General features: G+C 42.1%; 1 protein-coding gene across 1 annotated transcript; it reads left to right on the forward strand.

Annotated features, from left to right (window-relative positions):
* Nucleotides 1–776: 776 nt before the first annotated feature.
* On the forward strand, nt 777–1559 carry LOC147501935 (uncharacterized). The gene has a single exon (XM_086604425.1). The coding sequence runs from the start codon at nt 777–779 to the stop codon at nt 1557–1559; it is 783 nt and encodes a 260-aa protein (XP_086460551.1).
* The last annotated feature ends 1319 nt before the right edge of the window (nt 1560–2878 follow it).

Raw genomic sequence — 2878 nt, forward strand, 5'->3', positions numbered from 1 at the left:
ACGGTGGTATCTCGAGGTAAGAGAAAGGGGGTAGTTAGAAAGCCTGATGGTGTTGGTCAAGAGGTAAGGATAGGTAAAAAGAGATCTCTTGCTGCTAGATCTAACGATAAACAAACTACCATGGATGATGAAGAATGGGAAAGGTATTGTTTGAAGATGGTGGTAAAGCAATCTAAGAAGGCTAAGAGGGAGGCTGATGCGCTTAGGGAACAAGGCCTAGGGCATTTGTTAATCCCTGAAGAGGCTCCAGTGATTGATATCTCTAGCGATACTGGGGCGTCATTGGATCCATCCACCTCAAGCCGGTCTCTCAACCCCAATATGCCCTCTGATCTCTCAGATCATAGTATTCCAGAAGATCAAATTCCATCGGATGCCTTCACAGAATGGGGAGATGATTTATACTCTGAAGAGAGGGTCCCAAACTTGGAAGTTCAGAATGTGGCAACGCAAGAGGAAGTAGCTTTAGATTTTGCTCTAGTGGATCTTGTGCAAGGGAGTTTTGAAGAAGGAGGATATGAGTCAGAAGATAGTATCTCCTTGTTCAAGCAACCTCAACCTATAGCAGTGGATGACTCGTTAGTTAAGCGAAGATGCACTTTCAAAGGGAAGCACCATAGTATAGGGGAGAGTTCTTTTGTCTCCAAGAGTCCTGATAAGATTCCTAGTGAGTATGAGAAAGCTAAACTGGGTGGGGATAAGTCTGAAAGCAGTAGGGGTCTGATGTCTCCTCCAGGGTTCGCGATAGCTGTCCCACAACAGCTGCCTCATCAACCATGATACAAGCCTGGAATTGCCGGGGAATTAGTTCCTCCACGGCAATTCAAAATCTAAAGGACTTAATAGGTAAGTTTGACCCTGATATAGTCTGTTTGTCTGAAACAAAGGTGGGATGTGATAGGATAAAGAAGATCAATAGGATGGTTAAGTATAGTGGCTGCTTTAGTGTTCCAGCTTTGGGTCGCAGTGGGGGGCTAGCTGTGCTATGGAAAGATGGGGTAGATCTGGAAATCTTGGGAGCTTCAAATAACCAAGTGACAGGTAAACTTAGCAACTATCATTGTAATAATACCTGGTTCTTCTCCTTTGTGTATGGCGAACCGGTTGCCAGTAATAGGCATAGAGTTTGGAATGAGCTTAGGGAAGTTGCCAACTTGATCCCTGGACCTTGGTGTCTCTTTGGGGATTTCAATGCTATTACTTCCCTAGATGAAAAGATAGGAGGTAATAATCTTATTAGTAGAAGCATGGCTGAGTTCAATGATCTCATTAACGACCTTGATCTGTTTGACTTAGGATTCAAAGGTCCTAAGTTTACATGGAGTAATAATAGAAGACCTCATGACCATATTATTGAGAGGCTTGACAGAGCCTTGGCCTCGGAGGATTGGATTCTCCAGTTTCCCAATATGAAAGTCACTAATGTAGTTAATGCCACATCTGATCATCTATGTCTTATGATTAACTTAATTCCTACTGCTGATGTTAATATGAAGCATGAAAAACCTTTTAGGTTCTATAACATGTGGTTATCTGATCCGGCCCTCAGTATGCCCTGATTGCTACTGCTTGGAACTCTATTACCCATGGGTTGTTTGATGTTGAGGTCATCCTTAAACATAAAATCACTCAACAACACCTTACTATATGGAATAAAAAGGTGTTTGGAAATATTTTCACAAATATTAATAGAGTAAATAAGGAGTTGGATCATGTCTTGAAGAAACCCTTCTCTTTAGCCAATTATGGAAGAGCTAAGGTCTTAAAATCTGAGTTGTTTGATTGGTTGGCTAAAGAGGAGAGTTTCTAGAAACAAAAATCCACCAATCATTGGCTGAAAGATGGTGGGAGGAATACTAGATTCTTCCACCTCTCAACCATTTATAGAAGAAGGAAGAATAATGTGGAGATGCTCCAAAGGGAAGGGGGTGGCTGGAGTGAGGGAAGAGCTGAAGTGGGAACCACTATCAACTCCTACTTTAAAACTCTGTTCAGCTCTGATCACCCTCAAGTTAGTGAGAATATCCTCAACCTCTTTCATCTTTGTATCTCTGATAGGGAGAATAATATTCTCATTGCTGTTCCCACCTCTGAGGATATTTGAAAAGTGGTGAAGAAGATGGGGAGCCTTAAAGCTCCTGGTCCTGATGGGTTCCAAGGTTGTTTTTACCAAAACACTTGGGATATGTGGGCAAGAGCATTGTAGCCTTTGTAAGGGACTTCTTCATTAATGGGGTCCTTAACCCTACCTTTAATGAAACTTACATTGCTCTCATTCCCAAGACTGGTAATCCTGAGACTGTGGCAAACTTTAAGCCTATCAGTTTGTGCAACTTTTGCTACAAAGTGATCTCCAAGATTTTAGCCAATAGGCTGAAGTGTCATTTGAATAAGATTGTTTCCCCCTTCCAAGGGGCTTTCATTAAGGGAAGAAATATAGGGGATAATACAAGACTGGCATGTGAACTGTTTCATCACATGAAACACATGAAAAATAAAAGGCATGGGTGGATAGCTTTAAAATTGGATATGGCAAAAGCATATGATAGGGTGGAATGGTCCTTGGTAGACAATATTTTTGAGAGACTGGAGTTTAATCTTTCCTAGAGGAATATGATCCAACAGTGCCTATCCATCAGTGTCTTTCGTGAGTCTTCTTTGAATGGCAGCCTTTGGACAAGATTACTCCCCGAGAGGCCTTTAGACAAGGAGACCCCCGTCTCCCTATCTATTTATCATCATGTCCAAGCCCTCTCTAGGATGATTGCTAGAGCTGAGGCTGAAGAACATATCCATAAGATCAAGATAAGAAGAGCCTCCCCCCCTATCTCTCATCTCCTCTATGCGGATGACCTCATCTTGTTCACTAGAGGAAACC

Source organism: Coptis chinensis, chromosome 4 (genome assembly GCF_015680905.1).
Source record: "Coptis chinensis isolate HL-2020 chromosome 4, ASM1568090v1, whole genome shotgun sequence".
Lineage (NCBI taxonomy): Eukaryota > Viridiplantae > Streptophyta > Magnoliopsida > Ranunculales > Ranunculaceae > Coptis > Coptis chinensis.